The sequence below is a fragment of the Trematomus bernacchii genome, unplaced genomic scaffold, assembly GCF_902827165.1.
Source record: "Trematomus bernacchii unplaced genomic scaffold, fTreBer1.1, whole genome shotgun sequence".
Taxonomy (NCBI): Eukaryota; Metazoa; Chordata; class Actinopteri; order Perciformes; family Nototheniidae; genus Trematomus; species Trematomus bernacchii.
In genome coordinates this window covers 10,842,564-10,868,222 of record NW_022987705.1, presented here as the reverse complement: position 1 = coordinate 10,868,222, position 25,659 = coordinate 10,842,564, and the positions used below count along the sequence as shown (strand labels likewise).

Sequence of the window (25,659 nt, the reverse complement as noted above, 5' to 3'; positions counted from 1 at the left end):
CATTTACAACTTACAATTATTAAATAACACAGAGAAAAGCAACAATTCAACAAATCTTCGAAACTGGGAACAGTGGACGTTAGGTATTTTTACTTGGTTTATTTATTAATTTCTAAACTTAACTAATTAATAATTCATTTCCAAGTATTGGCGACTCTGGCACTTATAATTTTAAATACTGACTTATTTTTGTATCCAAAGGGTTTATTTTATTCAGTCAGACTTCAACATATATAAGTGTTTCCCTAAAAGAGGAGTAATGAAGTCAGGCGAATGCACTCCATATTCAAATTCAAAAACTGGATTATAAAGAAATAATCTCTGAGATACTGTAATAGGCGACAGTTTCAGGGCTCAACAGTATGATCTCTGCTGTGCTCCAGCCACTGATGACTGTGTGTTGTAATGTGTTGCTTCAGGGTGTGGTTTCCAGGGAAAGCTGGGCTCTGTTTCATACTACTCCATCACCATCTCCATCACACACACACACTAACACAGAGACACCAGAATACACACACACATGGTGTATGATTATGAGCTCAGCAGATATTGGGTTTGAATCATTACATACAAAACCATATTGTGCTTTTTCTTCCAGTTTCTGTTGTTTGAGGGAGTGGCTGCAGTTTGTTATAGTGATGAAACACCGGGTGCACAGCCAGGCTGTAAATCACTGCGCACATGTGCTGTTGGGAAAATATGGAAGTGTGTCCCTCTTAGCAGGGTGCAACCTGAGCCCTGCTGTCTCATAGTCTGTAAATGTATTACAGAGACTATTGTCAGTGAATAACAATATTATTATTGTTTAAAAAAACGAGTTATTCCATAAAGGTGGACTTACATTTCAGACAGACGTTTGTTTCTCCACAATGAAGCAAGTTTAATTTTGCCTTGAATGAATTGTCTTCTTTATATGTGCAGATCATAGATATTCTTCATATTGGGCTCTAAAGAAAGATTAGACTGTAAACCAAAAAGCATTTAACTCAAAATGACGTGACAGATTGTTAATTGTTTGGTTTAGGAGATATAAAAGACAGAAAAAGACAAAAGATCAAAAGCTTTACTGTTGGTGACGTCTTCAAGTATCTTTTTTTGGCCTAACCCTATCCTATTACCCAAAGGAAATCAGCTTGAGTCGATCACTGAATCGATTAATAGACATATGGTTTAATCTCTAGACACTTTTGTCCTCTGAATTATTATGTTATCTTCACGTTGAACCAACCCTCTATCTCTGCATCCCTCCTCATCGTTCAACAGCCTGAGGTAGCTGTCCAACCAGTCAGTAATACCGGCCGCCCAGCCTCCCCTCCTCTTTAGTCTGTCTTCCTGCAGTCAACACGTCGTCATGACAACGCCCTGCTAGAGTCAGCCCTTGGTGCAGCAGCAGCAGATTCGATGTCTGACTGTGTGGCGTCATGACTACGCCCATATCACACCACATTACGAAATGTTAGGTTGAAGAGCCGATCAGATGCGACAACGCTTTGTAGTTTCATTTTAGTGCTGCAAACACACTCAGTGATAGAGATTGTTGTTTTCTAATGCAGATTATAAAATATCCTGCTTCATAAAATAATGAATTTTGGCGATTGCATTTGTCTGTTGGATAAAAGGATCGGATATAGAAAATGACATCCATGGCACAGTTGTTGCATAACTAAATCTGGATATACTTGGTTAAGATGTTAATCCCTGATCAGTCCTTAAAAGCAGCTTCAGTTTCCTTCCAACAGCAAAATGTCATCCTGCCAAATGTTATCACCATGAAGGACCCAGGTCATTTTACTGCAGAATGTAGGTTAAAGTTGAAGCTGCACGGTCTATCTTTATGAATACCTTCTCCTGAAATTAGATGTAATACTCATAATTCGATCAGTAAATGAGAAATGTGCGTTGCTGAAAAGTAGTTGCTGATTTTTTGAAGAATATGATCAAACCGGCACTCCCAGATTCAGTCAGTATTAAGATGATGTTGATCAGCAAATATTGTATAGTTGTCCAAATAATCGATATATTATTTTTTATTGGAATAAAACTAATGATTTACACCCCTGAAAACAACTATAAGTCACTGCATTGGTTATAGACATACTACATTGTCTGTTGTGGAACAGAGCTTGATGGTGCAATGCTTTTATTTGATAGACTCTCTAAACAACAATGTAGGAGAATGTCGAAGCAAATACGGGTCACTTGCAGGGGGGCATCAAATCACGTTACTGCACAAGACCAGTGGGAGCCGGACAGGCAGACCCTCAGGGTTCATAGCTCAACTGTACTGTACATGGTGTGTTTACATGGGACAAGACTGAGAAACATGTCTCTTCCTAGGTATGAATGAGTTAGACATGGTTAATCTCTTCAAGCTGGCAAAAAGGACATCACCTACTGTAGCAACAGAGAAATGGAAAAGTTCTGAATTATCAACAGAAATGATCTGGTTTAGTAGACTGTCCTCTAATTAGACTCGCTCACTTGAAGGTGTGTCTAAGCCAAACTCAGTCTATCTCATTGATTTATAATATTTGTGTTTCTTCTTGTCCCTCCCCAATCTTTCCTCTACAGAGCGACAGGCTTCTGGTCAAAGGCGGGAGGATCGTGAATGATGACCAGTCCTTCCATGCTGATATCTACATGGAAGATGGCGTCATTAAGTAAGTCCTCCTTTCCACTCTGCCTTTATTCATTCCCATTTTCTTTCATCCCCCCACTCACTATGAGGTTCTTGATCTGTTTTTTGTCTTTCATTCAAGTTATTTGGAATGTAATTGTTACTTCCGTCATTTAGCTGTTTCCTTCTTATGAGAATGCAGATTGTGGTTGAAATTTTTTTAACGTACACAAAATCCTTATTGTCCAGTTTGAGTTTTCCCAAATCAATCAAAAAACATTTGAGGAGATTTGGGACATCAATAGGAGTCCAAGTAAACAGCTTTCCAACATCTTTACTATCACAGTTTATTTTAATTTGTCAGTAAATTAAACACAGAAAGTATTCATAAAAGAAACTCCTCTAATGATGCAATATTGAACACTTTATGTCATATACACACACACACTCCAAACAATCCCAACCTAAATGTAGCAGTCTAATAACTCCCCCCGCAGAATCCGTGATCTGGAGACTTTAATGAATAAATGCATGAGCACAAGCTGCTTGATCATGCACTCTATGTCCTGCAGTCCTTTTTCCATTGGGTCAAAGACATGGTGACAACAGCCAGTCTAATCCACAATTTCATGTGCTAATATGAGCCTGTCTTCGTCCCACCAGACAGGGCGAGGGTAGTGTGGGTGAATTCCTCTCTGTGTCTCCCTCACTCTCATTCCCCCCAGTTCTTTTCTCACTTGATTATCCAGTTATAGGGCTTTTGTCCCCTGCTTCCCCTTAGTGAGGCAGCTCAGGGAGAGACACCCATGGAGGGCCTGGTGTTGCATAATAATCACCCAGATGCCTGCTAGACCATTGGGCTGTTGGCAAACTCACAGAGGCTTTGGCTTGTTCCCACCTCTCTGTCCGTCTAGCACGTCCCCTCTATGAAATCTGAACAACAGGATTTTGTTTAGCAGGGGTGAAATGTTGATGGGATGGCATGGTGACAATGTGCTGTGTCAAGCATGGCCGATGTTTGGGGCCAGTCATAGTTAACACATTTTTAAAGTCATTTTGTGACATCCCAGATTCAGATTAAATTCATTCTCTTTGCATAGCACCAACAGTGATAGGACCAGACAAAACATATATTTTAAAGGTCCCCTATTATACTATTTTTCATCAATATATTATAGTTCTCAGTTATATACAGAACATTTCTCTGAAGTGTTTGGCTCAAAATACCAAACAGATCATGCATTGTAGCATCCCATAATCCCCTCTGTTTCAGCCCTGTTTCAAAAGTGCTGATACTGTGTCTGTTAATTGAGATGAAAATAAGGTGCCACTCCCAACGCCCCTCTGAGAGATATTTGGTTAAAAAGAACACAATGGTGCTCTAGGTCTAGGAGGAGATTCAGGTGATAAGGTGGCCGGGTGTTACCTTGGTTGGTTATTGGCTAATGGTTACTCAAGCCAAAAAATCGTTATGAAATAATAAAGTGGCCAAAATCTGATCAGCTCATTTTCAGACAGGTTTTTATATAAATGGATCAGGAGAAAAAGAGAGCGAAACTTTTTTCCTGAAACGTTCAGAATCTCTTAACGCATTAAAAAGCGGACACACATTTATGTATAAAAGACATGAAAAGTGGATTTTGCATAATAGGTGACCTTTAAACTTTTTTTTGTGGATGCAACATCCTATCATCCAATAATTGTGACACCATCCTTTTTGTTCCACAGGCAGATCGGCGATAACCTGATCGTGCCTGGTGGGGTGAAGACCATCGAGGCCAACGGAAAGATGGTGATCCCTGGTGGCATTGACATCCACACCCACTTCCAGATGCCGTACCGTGGAACCACAACCGTGGATGACTTTGCTCAGGGATCCAAGGCTGCTCTTGCCGGTGGCACCACCATGATCGGTAAGAGCTGTAGGAAACTGTAGTGCCCACAAAAAGTTAAAGGTTAGATAGAGACTGGAGCTAAAAAGAGGAAAAAAAAGAGAAGGTGGGCCGGGACCAGAACAAAGGAAGAGAGAGGGGGGAAGCGATTTTGGACCGCTTTTGGGCAGCTTTTCAAAAGAGGACCACACAAAAGACTGAGTGTAAGGGGGTAGGATCAGGAGAGGGGGGGGGCGGCTAGATTGAAACACTGCTCCCAGGGAAATACAGCACCAGTGTCTGCATGCTTCTTGTCTTTGTACAGCATGGGGGTGTATGTATGTTTTATGTAGCTAACAGACCAGACGCTATCACGGCTAACAGCTGCTAGGCCCCACAGTCTGATTCATACTATCAACTTATTTTGAGCCGGCTGCTGCTCTGCTGCTTGTCTGTTAGTGTGTCGCTGTGTTTAAACGGACACATTCACTAACAGACGTGCGACTGTAGTAAGCCCTTTTCAGAGGCTCCATTCATTTAGGGATTATATTCCAGGGGGTGATGAGTGATAGAGAAAGTGAAGACTGCGTTTTGTATCCGCCTGTGTGTATTGTATACTTTATACGTCTGTCGTCACTATCAAATTATGTTGTGTTTGTGTGACGGTGAACAAAAAAGTAGTTCAGACGGTTAGCATAGTTAACGCCAGTGTTTTTTTTTTAACTGCCGTTTCTAGCTTTACCCTATTAACATGCAAAGACCAGATAAGCAGATTGGCTCATATTTAATAAGATAAAGATGGCAGTCAGCTGGTGAGCCAGCAGGCCGTCTTATTTTATTACGAGTCAAATTAAGAGGGATATGTTGTGCACAGTGATACGGTTGTGCTCCATGGGGATAAACCTTCAATGAATGATTTAATTTAAAACCAACAAAAGATGTTATAAAAATAAACAACACTGACATTTATAGAATAAAACCTGTATTCACTGTATTTTTAACATACACAGTAAATTATGGACATTTTCACACATTATAAACTTTTTTCTTGTACTTTATGTGTTGTTATTGTAATCTTATGTGCTTGAGCATATTTCTTATCAATCATTTTGATCTTATGTGAAGAATTGTCTTTGAATCTGTGACAGATAAGAGTTTTAATCAATTTAAGTTCTATATCTATTAAACTATTGTAATAAAAGTTTCAGGCGGTAGGTTTGTTCTTGGAGGATTATTAGTTTTAAAATGTCCACTTAATCCTACTGCCAATAGACCAAAACTGTAACACAAGAACTCCCATATGTTTCAGTAACCAAAAGAGTGGGTGGTCCCGTTGGAAAAAATCCACTTAACTTGTGTGCCAAATTCTAATCTAACAAAAAATGATCATGGTGACATAACAAAAACAAAAGTCTAAAAGTATCCACAGTTGGAGCCACCCCAAATTTGTCAAGGACACCAGCACCCAGACAAAGATGATGAAAATGTAATGTGACATCTGACAAGGTCGACCCCAATGGCTGAGCACTGCAGGAACACACAGCTGATTATGCAAGATAAACAATCCAGGAATAAAGTAGAAACACAAGCAAAGACAAATCCTGACACCACCCTGTCACAAATGACTTTCCCCACCCCACTCTATCACGTGTTTATCATGAATTCAATTTCATCTGCTTCTCTCCTCTCCACTTCCATCACTTCCCCCCCCCTCCAGTGGACCATGTGATCCCAGATCCCGGCTGCAGCCTGATGGAGGCCTATGACCAGTGGAGGCAGTGGGCCGATGCAAAGTCCTGCTGTGACTACTCCCTCCATGTAGACATCACCCACTGGAACGACAGCGTGAAGCAGGAAGTGGAAAGCCTCATCAAGGAGAAGGGTAGGGTGTGATGGTGTACCTTAACATCTGCGTATCAGTTTTATATCCACCTTTCAACTTTTCAGGTAGCTTTTTTCTCATGTTTGTTTCTATGTGTTGATTTCTTTGGTACAGGTGTGAACTGTTTCCAGGTCTACATGGCTTACAAGGACTACTACCAGATGAGCAACAGTGAGGTAAAATAGGCTACTTGATGTATTTTTTATTTAAGATATTATATATTAAAGATGGGCACAAAATCCAAAGGTCTTCTTTCTCACTCTCACTTGCAGCTCAGCAAGGAAACAGTCAGTAGAGACACACAGCTGACTAATTTTGGAAGATGTCCTCTTAATTTAGCTATGTAAGGGAGCTGAAGCCCTAATATTAAACATGGAACACGTGGAACAAAGAGTTTGTTCTAGTGTTATTAATGGATCTCTTCATGGACAGCATGAACAGGGAAATGATTACAGCGTCCAAAATCTCTTTTTTAAGACAGACCTATGAAATCCTTTACTTTAACATCTTCAGTTAAGTGTTTATGTTCATTTCAGCATGTGAGGCTGCACCAGAAATCCAAAACATGGGTTGATATTACCTTGGTTTTCCCCTTATCCTTTTTAAGTAATCAAATAAGAGTAATTGAGAAGGACAAACTGCATAGTCAGGAAGCATGAAAACATAGCAATAGCTTGTGGCAAAGCAGTAACACAGTGTCTAAAAAGTGCGTAAATAATGACCTTTAGTTTGTGTCCACCATAATACACAATATGTCCAGCTTAGTGCAAAGTTAAAGGTCCCATGTCATGGCCATTTCCACTGATCATATTTCCATTGTTGAGGTCTACTAGAATAGATTTAAATTGTGCAATTTTCCAAAATCACATTGGTTTCTCATACAGCATCTCTGTATAGTATGTGTATTCACCAGGTATTCACTCTCTGTCCTAAACGGCTTGTTGGAGCTCCTGCCCCCCCCCTCCCTGTGAGCCCAGTGTGCTCTGATTGGTCGGGAAGTTGCGAGGCTCGCTGCTGCTGTGAGGAGTGGACAGGTTTCCGGGTCGGCGACACAGCGAGACAGCGCGAAACTCATCCTGAGCACACACAAACACTCACAGCCGAAGTAAAAACAATAAGTGTGGCTTGATATTGAGTAAGAAAAAGGTTTATAACGCTGTGAGAATGGGTCTGCGGAGAGCATTTCTCCGCGATCCCAACTCGTCTATTACCAGCGTTCAGGGAGCTCTATGCAAGTCAATGGGGACTCCCTGTTAGTTAGCCAAGGGATCCTGGTGTGTGAGGTGCTCCGCGGATTGGTCCATTTGGGCCAATCCGGTCATTTGTTGTTGATTTGGGTATTCACACATCAGAGAACCCAGGAAGTAAACAATGGAAAATGAGAAATCTCCAACGAGGCGTTCTGGGGCAGCATAGACAGGTCATTTCTGTGTTAGAGTTGTACTCGCTACAGGGTGTACTTTGAGGGTTTGTGACTTTGCAGATCGTTTACATGCATAAAAACCTTCATAACACACAAGGGGACGGGTAATAACCGGAAAAGCATGACATGGGCCCTTTAAAGAAAAACATGAATAATTTTTCTCCCATCAAACACACTGTCCTTATGTAACTCCTAGTGATGCTTGTGAGTTCGAATACTGTATGTTCATACTGTAATCTAGCTGGAAAATGTAGAAAAACAAAGTCCAGACGGTGTGAGGGAAGACTCTTCGTGCTTCTCATGCAGCCATAGCTAATTTGATCGTTTAGTGGCGCGCATTAGGTAACTGAAACAGTCCAGCTTGAAAAACTGATGTCATGTAGCTCACTAAAAACTGTGGTGGAGAAACATTACAGCAACTGCAGCTCATCCCACATGAGTTTGACCTTTTCTAGAGACCACACACAGTAATTACAGCGTGTCATGGTGGACATCATGTTAATTGTGCACTTACTTTATATTGCGGATTGAAGGGTGACCCCCAGAAAGAAAAGGAGTGTCTTATTAGTGTGTAAACAGCCAGGTAGGATTTGAATAGTGTCACTGTACATTTTAACTTTTTCTGTGTTTTTTCTCCAGCTTTATGATATCTTTTCCTTCTTGGCTGAGAGGGGAGGCATTGCTGAGGTCCATGCTGAAAATGGCGAGATCATCGCTGAGGTAAACATAAAGATAAATACACAGACAGATACAGCTCCTCCTCCCATTTCTCCCCTACTATAATCCTCTCTTTAAGGACTAAACTGATGTCCAACTCAGTGATCTGTTTTGGTTAAGTATGATTTATTTTTAAGTTAAGTTCACTTGAGTTCACCTTTCTGGCTGAGCCTTATCTCCACCACCTATACAGACTAAACACACTGCCACTGATGAGAGGGGGAATATGATTTCTGCAGGACAGTAATGTGTGGGTGTAGTTTACACAGGGCTCTGCTTTGGACAAATGAAAGTGAATGAACTGTAATAGTTGGTGGATTGAGAGGGTTGGTTATAAGTCAGAGCTCCAGACCATGCCTGGATTCTGTCACAGGGTGTGTATTTGTGTGCGTTGGCTCGGATTCATCCCAAATCCCAGATCTCCTATCCAGTCTTAAACTAGGATGTTGTGGGAGTCTGATTTACATCAGCTTTAAAACCAAAATTGTCTAAATACCCAGATTATGTCATGACCTGATTTTACCTTAGGAGCTCTAAGATAAAGAAGCCTTGTTGAGACCTATGTGCGATAAATAATGTTAGTGCTGGTACAGAGGACATGTTGTAACCAAGTTACAATCACCATGGATACAGTACATGCGGAAAACATTGACAACGTTTCTGAAGGTACAGTTCCTTTCAGGATCATCAGATGCACGCTTTAAGAAGTCTCTGACTTTCGCTACACTTTCTCCATGAGTTTACATAACTCCAGTACCATTATTTTTAACCAGCGTTCTATTTTTATAACTATGGCTTTTACAATTGGTCATGCTTACTTTCTTTAGAAATTCGAAAAATGTAGAGGGAGTTAAAGTGGGCAAACAGTTAAATACAACTCAAGAAGGGGTGTCATTATAAGAGGTTGAAAATAACGTCATTTACTTTCTGGCAAAGCATGTCATCATGAAGCATCCATGAGGACCTGACAGTTTTTTAAAGGTAGATAAAGACCCTCAACAGTCAGGTTCCCACAGTCCTCTGTGTGTGGCCTGATGTAGATGATACAACTGTTGCTCATATCTTTCACACAGGCAAGGAATAGAATAAACTTCATATTATTTTGGAGTGTGACCAAGACAAATCAGCCCAAGCACTGAAACCACTGAACAATAAAAAAAACATTACCGCATTATATCAATGAGCTAACAGCCTCCTTTGTGCTTGTTTTTTCAACAGGAGCAGACCCGCATGCTGCAGATGGGAATCACTGGACCGGAGGGACACGTGTTGAGCAGGCCAGAAGAGGTACGATTCCCACGCTGTATACATCTTTGCACTAATACAAATAAATGATTTTTATGATTGAAATAGTCAAGTTGGAATTGATATTTATCCTTACCATTTTTTTTAAGATATCACACTCACATTGTCCATGATGCCGTTCTTGGACTTGCCTTCACACACATTGTTTTAATTTCACACATGTGGTTTAGGGAGAAAATGATCTGGTTTCTCCCGATTCTTGCTGCTTATGTTCCTTTAACCAACAGTGAAATAAAAGCCACGTTCTTAACTCAGCAGCTCGTCTGCCTTTAAGTAGACTGGGACTTTCCGCCCTGTGGTGCAGCAGGGAAAAGTTGTCCCACCAGTCTCATACTTCCGTGCAGTTTAGTGGAGTCTTAGGAACAAAAATCTTCGGAAGTGAGCCGAGACCAAGATGGATTAGTGTTTTCTCTGTGTTCGGTGTCCGGTTTAGTTTTATTTTATTGCTAATCGGACCCAGGTTGAGGTTGTGGACTAGAACACAATAACACAAGTTTGGGGCATTAAGGAAACCCTCTCAACATCTGTATCTGTAATCATTGGCCCTCTACTGGCAGCTTCTTCACCATTTTATGTTGGATGTTCTTGGTCAATCACAAATAATATAAGATATAATTGGACATCTGAGACATCTAATATTAACAATACATTACCCCAAAACAATTGGGTAAATAAGCATGATGCATTACGACCTCAACTAAGACTGTCTTTGCAGTTGTTTCCTAATATAACAGACTTAAACTGCTTTTAACTCAATGTAAATAAATCCCTAGCCTCTCCAATTTGATGTTAACATTATAAGCTTCCACTTTCATTTTTGACTCCAACAATAGATTGTCTGCTGAGGTTAACATATTTGAACTCTTTTTGTAAACCACATATCGTGTCCTTTCTGTAGCTGGAGGCAGAGGCGGTGTTTCGTGCCATCACCATCGCCAGCCAGACCAACTGCCCTCTCTACGTTACCCGCGTCATGAGCAAAAGTGCTGCTGACATCATCTCACAGGCCCGGAAAAGAGGTAAACAGCAACTTTAAATGTCAACACACATTGCAAAACATATCTAAACCCGGTGTTTATATCCAAATGTGATAATCTAAAAATTATACTTTACTTTCTTGTTTTATTTAGCATGATATTTACATCCATGTTTTGTAGAAAGTTACTTTACTCATACCATGTGAACGACGTCATCACTAACAGCAGATTTGGCAATACAAATTGGAAAATGAAGGAGCACATGTGAGAAGCCCTTAGTTCAGTGTATATTGCTTAATGCTGATCATCATTTCCGATGTATATTTGGGTATTGGCCATGTTATTTTGTGATAGCAGTGCTTTATTCCATTGTGTATTTCAGTAAATCACTAATAGAGTAGTGTTCATTTATCTCCAAATAATCTTCAATGCACGTTTCCCCTTAAAATAAAACAAAACCATCCATCCTTCCATACCTTCTCATGAATTGTTTTACATCATGTATTTCTTGTATTGTACAGCTTAAATGATGTGAAATATTGGCAGTCCAATCAATTAAAAAACATAAAGAAGCTTCTCTTTAAAATAATATAAATCTAAAAAAAGGACATTCAGTCTGCTCATTGGTTTCTGTCTTTCTGTCAGATTTCTGAGACATTTGGAATTCTTCCCTGCACCTACTGTATGCCCTTATAAGATGATTTTACTATCCTTCCTGAAGCTGCTGATGTACACAGAGATTGGCTCTGCTTGACATCATGAAAAAAGATGCTATTCTCAGTGGAATTTTCAGATTCGTCATTCAAGTCTTTTTTAGTGGTTGAGCTGTCACACAGACCATTCCTCACAGCCCCAGGAAAGAGCAGAGGTGAACCGAGAAGCTGCCTGGCTCTGAGGGTTGTGAAATATACAATATTTGAGAATGGAACAGGAAAGCGTGAGAGGCAAGAGAAGAAGAATGTGTGTTTGGATGTCTTTGGCGAAAGGCCACATGAGGTTTTAACAGGCTGACCTTAGAACGACTTGAAGTCATGACATGTACACCCTTTATGGGCTCGACTCCTTTGTTTGAAACTTTTCCAAAGCATGTTTCCTTACATTTAAACCAGAAAGGACATCAGCAAGGCGTGAGAGCAAAAGGCAATGTAGAAACACAAAAATGTTAGTGACAGGAATCCAACCGACACTCATTCATGGAAGACCAAGCTTGACCACAAGAGAATATACAAAGGGAAATCTGTATATTGAACGATGATGTTTGACTTTTTAGAAAGGCATGGTTTATCTCCTGCACACCCAATTTGACACACTTTGAATTTGATACTTTGAACACATTTTACCGTTATTTCTTTTCCAGGAAATGTTGTGTTTGGGGAGCCAATCACAGCCAGCCTGGGGACTGATGGGACACATTACTGGAGCAAGAACTGGGCCAAGGCGGCTTCTTTTGTAACATCACCTCCTCTTAGCCCTGATCCCACCACTCCAGACTATCTGAACACAATGCTGTCCAGGTGCGTATCACAGCTGCTCCATTTGAATTAGAGCCTCGTATGATCTGAAAACATGAGTAACAGTTTGTGCTCAAAGAAAAACCTTTTGGCAAGAGCCATATTGGAATATTTTCACACTTGTTCTGTTTGTTCTGTCTATGCTAAAGTAAATTAACGTTGTTGCTCAAATATACTTGTGTGCACATATTGGGTGGTGCTGGTGTAATTCCATCATCCTAACTCTATATTTACTTGTTTCTTTGTCCCGCAGTGGAGACCTGAGCGTGACTGGCAGTGCTCACTGTACCTTCAGCGTGGCCCAGAAGGCCATCGGCAAGGATGACTTCACTCAGATTCCAGAAGGTGTTAACGGAGTTGAGGAGAGGATGAGCCTCATCTGGGATAAAGCTGTGGTGAGTTTTTTTTCTTTTTTCATAGACTACAGAAGAGAGTGAAAGACAAAAATCTATCAAACAATGTAAAATGCAAATTAAGACTTACACCTACAGAGTTCTCTTTTGCTTCTTTTATCTCTTTATTTATGTCTTTTTACTATTCATTCCTCTCTTTCCAACTCTTTCCCACTTTGATTCTTCGCTTTGTTGTCTCTGCCTTGCTTTATCATTTCCTTTTCTATCTCCACATCTGTCCTTTCCTTCACCTCTGGATACATAACTCTAGTACCATTATTTTTAACCAGCGTTCTATTTTTATAACTATGGCTTTTACAATTGATCATGCTTACTTTCTTTAGTCATTCGAAAAAATTTAGAGGGAGTTAAACAGTTAAATACAACTCAAGAAGGGGTGTCATTATAAGAGGTTGAAAATAACGTCATGTACTTTCTGGCAAAGCATGTCATCGCGAAGCTTCTCTCTTGTTATCACGGGATCAGCAGTACAGACACATAGAATGTAGCTTTAGACAGCCTCTGGAGTGCTGTGCTTCCTGTACTGTATAGTGATGATGGGTTTTGAAATGTTGCACTGAATTTTTTTCCTTAGGGAAGTCACTTAAAGTCAAAGCTAGCACCAAACTGGGATTAAATGCAGAATTTTGAGATGCTTGTATTTATTTTTCTCTCTTTTGTACAACACTGATGTAGCTATTACCCTATTTGCCTCATTATTCTTAGCTTGGATGCCAGCTTTCTGAGAAGAGCAAGAATCCTCAGATAAATTATTTCTTTAATATTGTACTCTATTTTCTGATGTCAGGTTATTAGTTCTTCATTTGATCAATGGGATAAAGGAAAACAATAGGTCAACACAAAAGATTGTTGAACAGGAAATGACCTCCAGCCCGAGTTACATGTATCCATTTCCATCCGGGGTTAATGGATACTAAAGAATGTAATAACCAGTGAAACTATTTATGAAGAATGCTAACTATTTCCTGCGTATGCTTGTTTCCCTCCCAGACTACAGGTAAGATGGACGAGAACATGTTTGTGGCAGTCACCAGCACCAACGCAGCTAAGATCCTGAACCTGTACCCTCGTAAGGGTCGGATCGCTGTGGGCTCTGATGCTGACCTGGTCATCTGGGACACAGACTCCATCCGCACCATCACTGCCAAGACACACAACTCCGTATGTTTTATTTCATGTTTTGGTTAATATCAGCTCATTATGTACATATCAGTGAAAATAACTTTAACAGAAACCCAGCATTTAGGCTTGTCTTAGTCGGCTCAGTCGGTCTTACTTGGCCAGAGTGGATTAATTCAGAGCAAGACAAGTACAGCAAGACTCATGGGACTTTTTCTTGAGTAATGCCAATGTGATTGGCTGTATATACAGTAAATGCGTGGGTGATCAAAGAGAAAGAAAAGGAACAAGGGATAAATGAAAAAATAGATTAAAGTGTTAGATTTGTTGTGGAAACAAAACAATCAAACACATGAGATACACAGAAAACAAGATAAAAGATAATTGTGTACATCTGTGTGTGTGTGTGTGTGTGTGTGTGTGTGTGTGTGTGTGTGTGTGTGTGGTGTGTGTGTGGTGTGTGTGTGTGTGTGTGTGTGTGTGTGTGTGTGTGTGTGTGTGTGTGTGTGTGTGTGTGTGTGTGTGTGTGACAGAGAGAAAAGAGAGTGAATAAGAGCATAAGGGAGAGAGAGAGAGAGAGAGCACATTTTTGAAAAGTTTCCAGAGACCTCTCAGTTCCTCTGAACGGAAATCAAATCTCAGAGGATGTTCACTGCTAACAACACTCATACTGTACTCGTCACATGACTAGAACCATATAAAGTTGAGCCACACTACTGTACATATATTTCAGCCTTGACTGAAGTAATGTGTAGGAGAATAATATGGGTTATTGAAATTCACAGGACTATCCAAATACCATAAAATTAAGTCAGTAATGCAAAGGTTTTCCAAAATGGCCATAACAGTCCACTACATTCTCCGCTTCAAAATCATCTCAAATATTTTCATGATTGGAAAACCACAGTGGGTTCAAAGAATGTAATTCATTACACAGGACTATGAAACAGTAACAATCAATAGATTTGGAAAATCTGTGTACACATTGCTTCACATCTCATGATTATGCTCTAGTTATTAGGCTTTTGATGTCATGGGAAACATCTCCTGCAATCTGATTCAGAACTGTGTAGCATGACGACCATCTACTGCTCCATCCCCCGCCTGCAATTTTGAGGATCAACTAATATTTGGAAACATTGATTTACCTGGCAGTAATTTAAAAGTGACACCAAATCTATTGCCTGCTAGCGCTGATTTATTTTGACATTGTACTTCATAGTGAAAATCAATGAATCCTCCTGTAGTGCAGTTTCTTTAAAAAAGGTTAAGCTACATTACATATTTTATATTTGTACGCGCTCAGAGAGTCATTTGCAAGGGCCTCATACACATTCTTTCTAACTCTCTTTTTTTAACACATTTACATAATGAGGGTTCTACTATTACACTCACATCAGAGGATCCCAGGCATGCCACCTGGCAGCAGAGGAAGTGTCCGCACAGGAAATTAAGGCTTCACCAGCCTAGCATTAATCCTGCTTGCAGAAATACAGGAGCGAGGGAAGAATGCGTTTACTACATATGTGTGTGGATTGGATTTAGGAATAATGAAGTGGAGTTTTTAGATGTTTATATATGCACTGCTAAAGAGCTAACAGTGGCTGTTTAGTATGAGAGAAAGAAAGTTGTCTCCAGATGGAGGAATGGAAAGAGACAGAGAGACTAATAATACGCCTTCTCCAAATGTGGAGTACATCCACTGAGGATCCTTGGGTTCTTACATAATGATGTCACCCTCTCATTTCCTGCTCGTCGTCCTTCCAGATAAAACAGCAGGGAGCAGAGCACGGCAGCTTACAGCATAAATCTACCTTAATGGATAGTGTGACGCAAGGCCAAACAAACCTGTTTACCAGCATTTTGTGTTATAATACAAAGTAAATAGATAAACAATAGGAATCGAGTAAAGCAGGCAGCAAAACACACACACACACACACACACACACACACACACACACACACACACACACACGCACACACACACACACACGCACGCGCACGCACACACACACACACACACACACACACAGACTCAGAGACACACTCGGCTCAGAGACACACTCAGTAATGACATCATGTTTGGCATGCAGTGGGTCTTAGTTATGTCCTGTTCTGGCCTGAATTTGGACGGCAGCAGAAAACAGGGCCTTGTGCAGAGGAAATAAGCAACAATGGAATGAGGGGAGGGAACCATTACAGATCACAAACATGTAGAGAAAAGAAAGCTTGCACTAGGGAAATCAGACTAGGAGGAAAGGTTATAAGGTTGAACAAAATACTAAAGTTAAACAAGAATGGATGAGGGAGATAAAGACAGAGAGAAAGGGGGATAAATGAATGAAGGAGACAGACAACTGGTATGAGAGAAAGGAGAGAACGAGGTAGAGAGTGAGAGTAATGGAAAGAGAGTGAGAAGTACTATAAAGGCATTAAGCACCAGCTGGATGGTGGCAGCTGTTGGTGCTTGCCAAACAGACAGTGTAAGAAACAAGGTGATGAATGATAAAGTATGGGAGAAAGTGAGCATGAGGGAATAAGAGAGTTGAGCAGACATAAAGTTGATGCTTCAACTTCCTGTCTCCTATTCGATCCTTTCATAACTCGCCCTGTTGTGTCTTCCAAATCTCCTCAGCCCCTTCATCAGTCCCTAGGGAGAAGCTTACAGGAGTTTTATTTTGGACGGTTTGTTTAAAATGATATTAAATTGAACAAATTTGATTTAATTTAATCAAAAATGATCCTTAAGCCCCATGATAGACTAATTTAATTCTTACTTTCAGTGGAGTTATTTGTTCAAACTTTTGCTTCAGATATGAAAGATAGGCATCTATTGTCCCATTATTTATAGACAGTGCGTTGACTGTTAAAACTTTGATTTATGAGATAAATGGGACTTTTGGATTGTTCTTCTTCTTCAGCGTATGCACATGTCTCTTACTACGAATATGGTTCACATTTACAAATCATATGTATTAGTGTCAATGTACCTGCTTTTGATCATTTTACATAATTCTATAACTGTAAATATAGTTATTGTGTATACATGTTTTGCATAATTTTTCCTAAGTTATAATGAGTACTGCTTCAGTATGTGATTAATACATGTATTACGTTTTGTTTCAAGTATCTAATAGCTGTTTATCTGTTCTTCAGGCTGCTGAGTACAATATCTTTGAGGGCATGGAGCTGCGTGGAGCCCCACAAGCGGTGATCTGCCAGGGGAAGATTGTCGTGGAAGACGGGACCCTCCATGTTGTCTCCGGCGTGGGTCGCTTCATCCCCTGCTCTGCCTTCCCTGACTTTGCCTACAAGCGCATTAAAGCCAGGAAGCAGGTAAACACTGGTTCTTCTTCCGAACATGTTAACATTTTGTTAAGAACGTTAGTATGTGTAAACCAAGTGACACACACAATGCAGTGAGAGAAAACTATAAAATAACTGTGGAAGGTAGGAGTCAGGTTCTTTGGTTTGGGAGTGAGGATTTATTGGGGTTTGGGCTCTAGTAAAAGTTACAATGGTGGGGAGAATATAGGGCAGTGAAGTGGGATGCAGGAGAGGTACAATAAGTCTGACATCAGCCTCCAAGGTTCAGCCACAGGGCGATGGCTGCTTCTACACTGTAGAACAAAATGTCAATGCAGTGAGGGTGGTCTAGGCTTAATCGTCGTGGTTTAAAAAAAGGATGCAGTGAGTTTGGACTTTCCAGAGAGACCTACCACATATAGCAGAGTCAAAATTGTTAACAAAGTCTACAATTAGATTTAGTTCCAAACTAGTGTACTGATTGCTTGACATTTGTGCATACTACTTATACTAAGTCGATCCAATGAACGGTTGTCGAAAAAAAATCCAAGATCTCACATACATGTACAGACAGATACAGATTTACAATTTACTGTAGTTTAACAAGACTTATTTGATTCTTAAACTATTTAGGAATGCCACTTTTAAATCAGTAAAAGCTACAGGAAAACCAGAGGGTTTGGAAATGCTTTCCCTGCAACAGACACGTTCGAATATGAGAAGAGAAATAACATTGTGGGCTTGAAGTGTGCCATTAAATATGACTGATGTATTCATAGCAGTCATATTTCTGTTACCACAAAAGTCTCTTTAAAACACTTTCAGTTCATAATGGTGGCGCCCACAAATAAAGACTCACGATCCTCAGCTTTACCTCAACAGTATAAAAGTAATAAAAAGGATATTCCTACCACCTTCATTAAATCAACTGGTTAACAGTTACAGTTGATTTAACACTATTTAAACTCAAAGCAACCCCTGCTGTCTGCTCTCTTGCCTTCTTATTTCATGGGCCAAAAATCTCATTGTTCAACAATTTCCTAATTTGCAGCTGGCTGTCGATGAAAAGAAATGAACTGTATTAACAGTGTGCTGTTTATCTTGGTAGCAGTCACTGTTATGCTTTCTTCATTCACAGATGTCTCTTTTTAACTTCTTAGCTTCCAAGATCCAAGAAGAGTCACGCCACTGAAAGACAGACTGACATACAATGGCTTGTTTATTAGCAGCCTCAAATTTGAATTTGCTTGAAAAACAAACAAATAGTGTATGGTTAGCTTTTTTTTGCACTAGTCTATAAAAGGGTTTGCTTACTTGTGTTAGTATGTCTATGTTTGTGCGGTGATGTGTAAATCTGAAATTGGTTGTGTGCAGGAAAAAGGCTCTGAATATATAATTCAGAGACAATCTGTTACACAAACAACTATATCATGCGAAACACATTTAAATACATTTCTCTCTGTGTTTTAACCCATCTCTTCTGTTATTATTTCTCCTGTAGCTGGCGGTCCTGAGGGCAGTGCCCAGAGGAATGTATGATGGCCCGGTGTCTGAGTTCTCCATGTCCCGTGGTGGCACTCCCTCAGCTTCAGCACGCACCTCTCCCACCAAACAGCCTTCCAGAAACCTTCACCATTCTGGATTTAGTCTAGCAGGTAACCCTGCACAATGTGGTGAGCTCCACTTCTCAATACACACCCAGCTCTATCACCCGGTCCTCCTTTCATCTGTTTATGGTCTGAACTGATTTATACTGCATGTAGAAACATCAAAGGAGCATGTGCATCAGTCAATCCACCATCTTGCCTAGCCTTTATCTAGACCTTTTCTGCTACGTCATGCTGTGAAGTACAACAATCATGTGATTTTCAGCATGCTTTTGCTCTGTATGATGCATTCACAACCCTGGGCGATAATCATCAAGCCTGTGAAGTAACCTAATAATCTCTTACTATCCTGTTTCATACTTTATGATGCGCAAAGAATGACATGCATTTCTTTTTACCGTGTTTATATGGCAATTTGTCTGTTCATGCAAGTCATTAAGTGGCCAGCTTGAGCTCCTCAGAGTTGTAATGAGGCACACAGTGCACACAGCATTGAGTTAGATTTATGTACACAATCAGTTAGCTATGTTTTTGCTTTACTGTGGTTTGACATTAAGTTTTATTCCAAATTAAAACCACACAAACTCTAAGTACTTTTGTATTTCTGTATTATGCACATTGTACTAAGAAAATGATGGCTTCTATTATCATGCATTCTCAATAGGAAAGTCACAATATCAGATTTTCACTACAAGGGAAAAGTAATCAAACATAACTGTTCTTTGTCTTCTTCTGGCAAAATGTTGCTTTTAGTATTTGGAGAGGCAGTCTGTAATCATTTATAAGGCAGATGATTAATTACACAGTATTATTATTATGTATTTTTAACACGATATAAACATCATTTTTTTAACATCACAGTTATCGTTAACATCGGTATAATCCAACACCCATAATTCACATGAACATATTATGTGCACTAATCTTATTTGTTTTATCATCCTAACTCTGTTAGATCATATCTTCTCTTTAAGGAATCATCTCCAAAAAATGCACCAAAGATCCCTCTGTTGGAGTATATCAAGAAGAATATTTGTTAATGCTCTTTAGGACACTGTGACCCCTAACTTCAGCCTTCTTGTAATGTCGAGCTACATTAACACATTAAGTGTTTTCTACAGTTACACTTACTGTAAGACTTGCTGGATATGAATATTGGCTGAAGGCCCAAAACATACTGCATACAAGATTTTGGGCCAGGCATCTGGACACGGCCTATTAAAAAGCCTATCTAATGTGAGAGATCATAACACTATGTATTCACATTCAACATCTGTTCCATTAGGCAGAGCTGCTGAGGGACAGCCTGATTGTGCCCACATGTATGTTCAGCATTGGGTTAGCTCTATAGAAAACAAGTGTGGGATTGATTTTGTCAGGCTACTATACAGTGAAACTTTGTACATTATGTTAAAGTCCTGAACCAGTTAGTCAGTGTTTCCACTGTTTAATAATCAAACAGAGACAGCATAGCTATTACTGTAGCAGTCATTATGTCCTCCAGTCACATTGAATGTGTAAATCAATGGGAGCAAATCTCTCACCAGCTGTACTCACCCAGGTATTGGCTGTCTTCGTAAATGCATGTAATATTTTGAGTGGTTGATAACTCATTTTGAAGGACCACAGAATGGTGTTTGGTCTTAGGATGTATTAAACAACCTGTCTTTACAAGTTTAGCTCATGGCTGATACCTCATTGATGAAAAAAGATGATGACCTTCTCTGGAAAGAATTTCCACTTTTAAGTCTTTGAATTTATATGGGAGTAAGGCTGCTCCTGGTTTCCCAGGCTTTGTAATGGTTGTGTGTGTTTACTCGTAAGCGTGCATGCATATGTGTACATACTCTCAGAATGACTCGATCTATTTGAGTTTTTCCAGGGACACCACCTGCAGAGTTGATTTACTGAGATGGGAAGGCTTGTTTGCCTGGATACAGTGTTTCATAGTCTGACATCATTCTACTTTCCATTTATATACTCGCTGATCAATTGCTGCCACAGGCGCCCTGGCTCATCCTTTGGAAACAATTGATGTCAAACTGTAGCTCCTTTTGTTAATGATTCAGCAGCACTCATAAAGGACATGGTCTGCTGAAACTGTAATTCCCCTATCATCTCAGTGACACATGCCATATATCATAGACACAAATAATGTGACTTGAAAAACCTCTAGTGACTGGAAAGTAATAATGTGAGTGTATGACGACAATTACTTGTGGGCTATGACAGGATAAAGGAGTAAGTAATAAGTGGGTTGACAAATAGGACAATTTCTAGCTTTAAGAGCAGGGATGACTTACAGTAGAGTAAATGTTTAGCTAAGTTAGTCCAAACACAATTTCGAAAATCCTTTCTTTATTAATTCCTTGTGATTGTGTCTTCTGCAAAGATAAGAAATATGGAAACCCCTCAGACCAGCATGAATACAAACCACCGTTTTTAAAAAATGCCTCCAATTAATGATCTCCTTTTCCTGGTTTTCAATTTGCATGTCTTTTTCTTTCCCCCCAATTACTTCTGCCCAAAATGTTACATGCCTTTTGCTCTTTTTCCATGTAACTCACCTTATCTTTCTCTCCTTTTTTCTCTGCTCAGGTCCCACCATCCCAGATGACATCCCCATCAGGCCTGCTGGCCGCCGTATTGTAGTGCCCCCTGGTGGTCGTTCCAACATCACATCCCTCAGCTAAACAGCAGAAAGACAAGAGGAGGCATCCGGAAAACAACAGCAGCCAGAGTGCAGGATTGAGGGTGGGAGGGACGAAAAAGGGGAGGGAGGAGCAGATGCAGAGGACCATGATTAGTTAAAAGTTAAAAAAAAAGCAAAACACTGAATCCTCATGCCTTACCTGTCACTAATTGACCTTGCTCAGATGAGAACTATATCCATTTCCCTGGGTAAATTGAATTGAATTGGTTAGACATTGTTACTAATAGTTAAAGTTACCCCCATCCCACAGCGCAATTCACATCACTAGTGTTTAGCCTTATTACCTCTCAGTTTAGAATATACCACAAATGGTTTCATAATGGGAACACACGACAGTCATACCATCACATCGAACCAACATAGTTCAGACTGTGTTCCCAAAGGGAAATGGATACTGATTTTTCTCAGAATGATGCTATGGTTCTTTCATCCTGTTTGGCTTTTAATGTCACCGCCTTTTTACTTGTCTGCTTTCTCATTTGTCAGCAAAACACAACACTAGATCCCACATTAGCCATGTATTATCATGCAGTACCATTGATTAGCTCTAGGTGGCATTGTATATACAGTAGATGTAATGTAGCTTTGTGAATGATGTTGCTGCAACCTGTTGGGGTTTACTGGACCAAGTAAAAGGTATTTATCAAGTCTCAGAGCAGGAGTGCTGTTGGACATGGAGCTGCCTGGGCCACAATAATACGAGTGATGTGATTCATGTTCCCCCCCCCTCCTACTCTGAGGTTACTTGATGAATACCATCCCCATGATGTATTGATTGAATAATTATGGATGTTAAAAAAAAAGAAAACAGACTTGTCTGCTTAAGAAAAGATTTTGCGAAACAACAAATGTAAAAGTTTGACATTTTAGGAAGGGTTTTATAATCTTTATCCCTGAAAAGGTTGTGTGAGTTTTTATTTTACCTGCGTTCCATCATGGCTGTGTAAAAAAAAATATTGTAAGAAACCGTCCTTTGCATTTGCTTCTAGCTAATTGGCTGCTACTGTCATCCTAAAACCATCATGATAAAGATAAACGAAGAGAACGAAGGAAGGGTAAAAAACAAACAAAAAAACAACCTGATCACAAGAAGTACGAAACATGCAACTGTCTCTGCAGCCCATCTGCAACTTTTAACTATGAGCTTTTGCAATTGAGGGAAACAAGGAAAACCAGATGCAATTAAATGAATACGCAACAAATATCTGCTTTCAGATAACAGCACTTCACCTTGCTTTACTTTTTCATTCCTAACAAACTGGGCTCTGATTTTAAGACAAGAGGAATATCATCATTCCTTTGTCCCCCCCAACAAAGTCCCTTTAATGTAATCCTGACCAATAGTTATTTATCACCAGCCTGATTATATCTAGGGCCTAAGTGAGTTGACCTGAAACACTCTGATGCTGTTGGGGGGCCTTAGAGCCTTTTATGTCTGTGCTGTTTTTTGACAAGGCAGAGGATTGCCGGAAGCTTTTTCTTCACTGTCCCACTGTGGGGGAGGGAGGGGAGGAGATCGTGTTTTTTTATTTGACAGTGGTAGGGCAGACTCTGAGGCAGGCACGAGTAGTGGTTGTTGTATTTATGTTAGTTTTGACAACCTTTGTTATTGTTTTTACGTTGTTTCTTTTTTACTGTTGTATCAAAATCCAGAGATGGCAGGTCAAAACTAAGGTGTGTTGTGGAGGTATGATTTGTTTCCTGAATAAACATGAGTTGCAACTGACTGACTGAAATATCTAATTTACATTATTACATTTAACAACAAGGCATATGCACTAAGGGTGGACATACGAAAATAACAGTAGGGCTGTCATCCAAAAAAGAACCCATTATTCAAAAAACACTCATACAAATGTGTCGATATCAATTTCTTGATTTAATCCATATGTGTTATCTCTCCATAAATAACCATGTGAAAGCACTACATAAATCTTATATACAGTATGTGCTCATAAGTGTCCTGGAAATAAGACATTTAAATGAATCCATCGAATTTTAGAATACCTTTTTAAACTAACGATTAATTTGCAGACGCAGCCGTGAAAATGTAAGTGAATACACTATAAACACCATCTAGGCTGAATAACTTGACATATAAAACCTAATTGTAATATTTTCAATAAACCAGAATTGCATAAAACCCCAGGGTACTATGAATCTTTATCAACATCCTTTACTTATTTATACGCCTAAAGTTTCCACTTATTGGGCTCTATATCTCTCTTCATATTTGTATGATGAATTGTCAATTTATTCAGACAATGAGTTACTGACAGAAATATCCACATGAAATGTTGAATCAGCAGAATGTGCAATATAAGCAACATCATGCTTTATTTAAAAGCTCTGACACATCCATAATCTCAGGGACAATTGACCTCATATGTCCCAGCCACAGGGTTGTCAAAATTAGGGTGACCATGCAAGATGTATCTGTATTTTAATAGACAAGTAAAATAAGAACATTCTTTAAAATAAACACTGGGTCATTGACTCCTTTTTGCTGCATTAAATAACATTAGCTAAAGTGTAGTATTGCTATGTTGATGCAATCCATATTTTGGCCACTATGGTCAGCATTGAGCTAGACATTCACTGCTTCAGAAAAACTTAAAGGAGACCTATCATGCAAAATGCACTTTTGTACGTCTTTTATACATGAATATGTGTCCCCGGTGTTCCAGGGAACTCACCAAGTGTCAGAAAACACAACCCTCTCTATTTTCCTCCATACCCAATCTCTAAAAAAGGGGCTGCAACGGATCTGATAAAAACTGATCGAGATTTGAACACTGTCCTGACGTCAGGACGGTGGGCGCTACGGCTATTGGGCCAACTCCACCAATCAGGAGGAGACAGCCACGGCCATTGCCGTTCGAAAGCGCTGGAGACGCTGTAGTACATATGCCAGGCCTGTAGGTGGTGCTGTTCTCACAGAATCAGCCCTTGCAAAAACACGGCTAAAAAAGTGCAAATTAAGCGAAATGAGGCATGGCTAAAATGCATGATCTGTTTGGTATTTTGAAAAAAAAAAAGTATAAATATGCCTTATATAGGTATGGTCCTACACTATATTATTAAAATATAGCATGATAGGTCCACTTTAAGTAGTGATAGTTTTACACCTCATTGGTACGTGGTTGAATCACATTTAAACATTTTGTCCAATAAGCCACTTTATTTGCCTCCCTCAGGAAGCCCTACAGGATTGTGCTACTTATAACAGTCCTGAAAACTAGCTCAACCTAAATAAGCTAGTTTATTTGGTAGTGTTAGCTAACTAAAATCACATTAGCACACATCTACTAGCAAACAATTTCCTCCGACTGAGGAATTCGACTTCAAGGTAATTGCATTCATTTTGTGACATGTATTGTTTTAATTTGTCAAAAACAACATTCATGCCAATAATCATAAACCTTTCAAAAACAGTTTGACGATTACAGAGTTCTTGGATTAGGAAGATAGTCTACCAACATTGTCATGGCTTGGCGTTTGCCCTGTTGATAGTGTTAAATTGACACTTTTCCTTGGATAAGTTTTAATTTGAAATTATTCATAAAACACTTCCTGCTGTTGCTGTTTAACAATACAAAGCTTAGGCCTTCTTGTGCAAAGCCTCTTCGGCCTACTGTAGCTTTTGTGAACATAATTATCAATTAATAAATGTTCTGGGTATAAAAGAACAGTAAGGTTAAGGTTATTTTTGCCAACATTTCAGGAAGAAATTTCAAAAGAACCTAGTGTGAAGATACAAGATGAAGCTGTGTTCAAACACATACTTATGGCAGTTTGGGTGAAGGCCAAAACAGCAGTTCACAAAGGTAAGTCACATGTCTTACCTTTTCCTGTTGTATGGATAGTCATTAGGGCTGAGATGGGAGAGGGATCAGATTTGTCACGAGATGTTATTGTCGTATCTGAACTATGTATATCTTTCAATATACTGGTAAGAAAGGGTGTACATTTTAAAACAAATAAATGTACGACAATCCTGTGTGGTCTAATGACTAATGTATCCACTCAGTCCTTTTGTGTTTCTTAGTAGTGGGAGTTACACACAGTGTGGTCCAACAGTAAAACTGCTGCAAGGTCCCTCAGGCATTGTTCAATGTTGAATAGAAATTTGATGACAATAATGACCATATGTCATCCTGTCAGATCGCAGAGTGGACAACCGGTAAATGCAGACTAT

At 39.6% G+C, this 25,659-nt stretch overlaps 1 protein-coding gene across 4 annotated transcripts in view; it reads left to right on the top strand.

The window, feature by feature from the left end:
- Window positions 1-23,187, top strand: part of dpysl3 (dihydropyrimidinase like 3) — a 34,843-nt gene extending 11,656 nt beyond the window's left edge. For 2 of the 4 annotated variants that reach the window (XM_034140186.1, XM_034140188.1), the window contains exons 2-14: window positions 2,572-2,660; window positions 4,346-4,530; window positions 6,206-6,370; window positions 6,485-6,546; window positions 8,433-8,513; window positions 9,729-9,797; window positions 10,714-10,834; window positions 12,150-12,306; window positions 12,557-12,698; window positions 13,707-13,877; window positions 16,992-17,171; window positions 18,643-18,796; window positions 21,347-23,187. In XM_034140186.1, the coding sequence (XP_033996077.1) occupies window positions 2,572-2,660; window positions 4,346-4,530; window positions 6,206-6,370; window positions 6,485-6,546; window positions 8,433-8,513; window positions 9,729-9,797; window positions 10,714-10,834; window positions 12,150-12,306; window positions 12,557-12,698; window positions 13,707-13,877; window positions 16,992-17,171; window positions 18,643-18,796; window positions 21,347-21,441 (1,671 nt within the window). In that variant the 3' untranslated portion in view covers window positions 21,442-23,187. Of the gene's footprint in view, window positions 1-2,571; window positions 2,661-4,345; window positions 4,531-6,205; window positions 6,371-6,484; window positions 6,547-8,432; window positions 8,514-9,728; window positions 9,798-10,713; window positions 10,835-12,149; window positions 12,307-12,556; window positions 12,699-13,706; window positions 13,878-16,991; window positions 17,172-18,642; window positions 18,815-21,346 lie in introns of all 4 variants that reach the window. The other 2 variants (XM_034140185.1, XM_034140187.1) reach the window with 1 other exon arrangement.
- The last annotated feature ends 2,472 nt before the right edge of the window (window positions 23,188-25,659 follow it).